The sequence below is a fragment of the Octopus bimaculoides genome, chromosome 27 (genome assembly GCF_001194135.2).
Source record: "Octopus bimaculoides isolate UCB-OBI-ISO-001 chromosome 27, ASM119413v2, whole genome shotgun sequence".
NCBI lineage: Eukaryota > Metazoa > Mollusca > Cephalopoda > Octopoda > Octopodidae > Octopus > Octopus bimaculoides.
In genome coordinates, this window is record NC_069007.1 from 21,127,627 (window position 1) to 21,130,511 (window position 2,885).

At 37.0% G+C, this 2,885-nt stretch overlaps 2 protein-coding genes across 2 annotated transcripts in view; both read left to right on the forward strand.

The window, feature by feature from the left end:
- LOC106883323 (zinc finger protein 91-like) overlaps window positions 1-2,604 on the forward strand; it is a 12,519-nt gene extending 9,915 nt beyond the window's left edge. The window contains exon 3 of the mRNA XM_052977169.1: window positions 1-2,604. Coding sequence (XP_052833129.1) covers window positions 1-1,492 — 1,492 coding nt within the window. The 3' untranslated portion in view covers window positions 1,493-2,604.
- Window positions 1-2,885, forward strand: part of LOC106883327 (zinc finger protein 239-like) — a 12,315-nt gene that overhangs the window by 2,331 nt on the left and 7,099 nt on the right. The gene's annotated exons all lie outside the window — the stretch shown is intronic.

The following is a 2,885-nucleotide window of genomic DNA, read 5'->3' on the forward strand; positions in this document are numbered from 1 at the left end:
CTCAAATGACAGTCACTTAACTCGACACATACGTATTCATACTGGAGAGAAACCTTATCCCTGTGATATCTGTGGTAAATCATTGTCTGACAGGAATAGCTTAACTCAACACAAACGTATTCATACAGGGGAGAAACCGTATGGCTGTGATATCTGTGGTGAATCATTCTCTGTTGGCAGTACCTTAAATCGACACAAACGTATCCATACAGGGGAGAAACCATATCACTGTGATTTATGTGGTAAATCTTTCTCTGAAAACTGTAACTTAACACAACACAAACGTATTCATACGGGGGAAAAACCATATCACTGTGATGTCTGTGGTAAATCATTGTCTGATAGGAGTAGCTTCACTCGACACAAACGTATGCATACAGGAGAGAAACCATATCACTGTGATGTCTGTGGTAAATCTTTCTCTGAAAATGGTAACTTAACTCAACACAAACGTATTCATACGGGGGAGAAACCATATCACTGTGATATCTGTGGTAAATCATTCTCTGAGGGCAGTCACTTAACTCAACACAAACGTATTCATACAGGAGAAAAACCTTATCCCTGTGATATCTGTGGTGAATCATTCTCTGTTACAAGTAGCTTAAATCGACACAAACGTATCCATACAGGAGAGAAACCATATCACTGTGATTTATGTGGTAAATCTTTCCCTGAAAACTGTAGCTTAACTCAACACAAACGTATTCATACAGGAGAAAGACCTTATCCCTGTGATATCTGTGGTAAATCATTCTCTGGGGGCAGTCACTTAACTCAACACAAACGTATTCATACAGGAGAAAGACCTTATCCCTGTGATATCTGTGGTAAATCATTCTCTGATGGCAGTAACTTCATTCGACACAAACGTATTCATACGGGGGAGAAACCTTATAACTGTAATATCTGTGGTAAATCATTCTCTGAGGGCAGTCACTTAACTCAACACAAATGTATTCATACAGGAGAAAAACCTTATCCCTGTGATATCTGTGGTGAATCATTCTCTGTTAAAAGTAGCTTAAATCGACACAAACGTATCCATACAGGAGAGAAACCATATCACTGTGATTTATGTGGTAAATCTTTCTCTGAAAATGGTAGCCTAACTCAACATAAACGTATTCATACGGGGGAGAAACCTTATAACTGTAGAATCTGTGGTAATTCATTCTCTAGTGACAGTCATTTAACTCGACACACACGTATTCATACAGGAGAGAAACCGTATGGCTGTGATATCTGTGGTGAATCATTCTCTGTTGGCAGTAGCTTAAATCGACACAAACGTATTCATACAGGGGAGAAACCATATCACTGTGGTATCTGTGGTGAATCATTCTATCACAGAGGTAACTTTACTACTCACTCAAGGATTCACACAGGGGAGAAGCCATATCACTGTGACATCTGTGATAAATCATTCTCTGTTAGTAGTTGCCTAACTAGACACAAGCGTATTCATGCAGTGGAGAAAACCTCCCTGTGATATCAGCGGCAAATCATTCCATCAAAGAAGTAACTTAACTACTCACGGTCACTTAACTATACTCATATTTAAATTGGAGAAAAACCAGTTCACAGTTATATCTATGGTAAGTCATTGCTGATTTAAACAGAGGTCTTTCCTTATGAAGTGGATCCATAACACAGTGATATTTGTTGTATAACATTTCCTCAGAAGGACAAATGTGTATCAGTCAAATCATCCAACCCATGCTAGCATGGAAAGCGGACGTTAAACGATGATGATGAATGATACATTAATAATAACTGAGAATGAGAATTTTATTAATTTTATTATAGTTTATAAAGAACACTATACTTCTTGAAGTAGAATTTGGCTAATTTACCTTAAATATAGAAAAAAAAGGTGACTAATTGGACAGACTTACAAATTAGCTGAACAGTTTTGTACAATAAATTAAAAAAGTTAAGATCTGTAGAGTGATAAATTAGAAGAACTGCTGCTTTAATATATTCCTAACTCTCCGTTATATCACAACCTTCCACTAACTTTTTAAACCATAAAATAACTATTACATCTCATGCAGGATTCTTTCTCAGTCTATTCTCTCTCCCTTTCTTTTGGCCTCTCTCTTCACCTTATCCTCTTTTATTCCCCCCCCCTTTTTTTTCTCTAATAATATGGAAGTGTTACTGACAGGCTCAGTAACATAATGACCAGCAGAATTATTATAAGACCACCTTTCTTCCCTCCCTCCCTACAAATCTTATTTCACTACTCTACGTAATCAAAGAATAACAGCTGAACAAACAAGCTTTAAGTAAACAACGCACAGAGTAAACTGGATACGAAATGATATATATCCACCAATATAACTATGATTATCACTGGAAAATACCCACACGGATTCTATACATGGATATTTACTTTTGGAATGGAACTATACTCCAAGTACTTTTTCTTCTTTGTTTTTTTCTTCTCCGCATCGCTCCCATTTCTTACTGCAAATCTCCTCATACAGATGTAATAATCCTTATCTTCTACTATTACCGTCTCCGATGAAGGGATACATTGAATTTTCCCTGAAACGGCTGTTAAGACATTCTACATAAAATAAAAATTTACTTATGCCATTGGTCTCTTTATCTCATTCTTTTTTATATATTCACACGCTAATACACGACCCATGTTATATTCCCTATTCATGTTGCAACCACATCTGGGGCAAAACTAGTCAGTATACAGCACTTACTCGGTAGTACCTGTATCATTCAGGTCTGGTTGACTCCATTACCCTTCATATATATATATATATATGTTGTTTAATGTCCGCTTTCCATGCTAGCATGGGTTGGACGATTTGACTGAGGACTGGTGAAACCAGATGGCTACACCAGGCTCCAATCTGATTTGG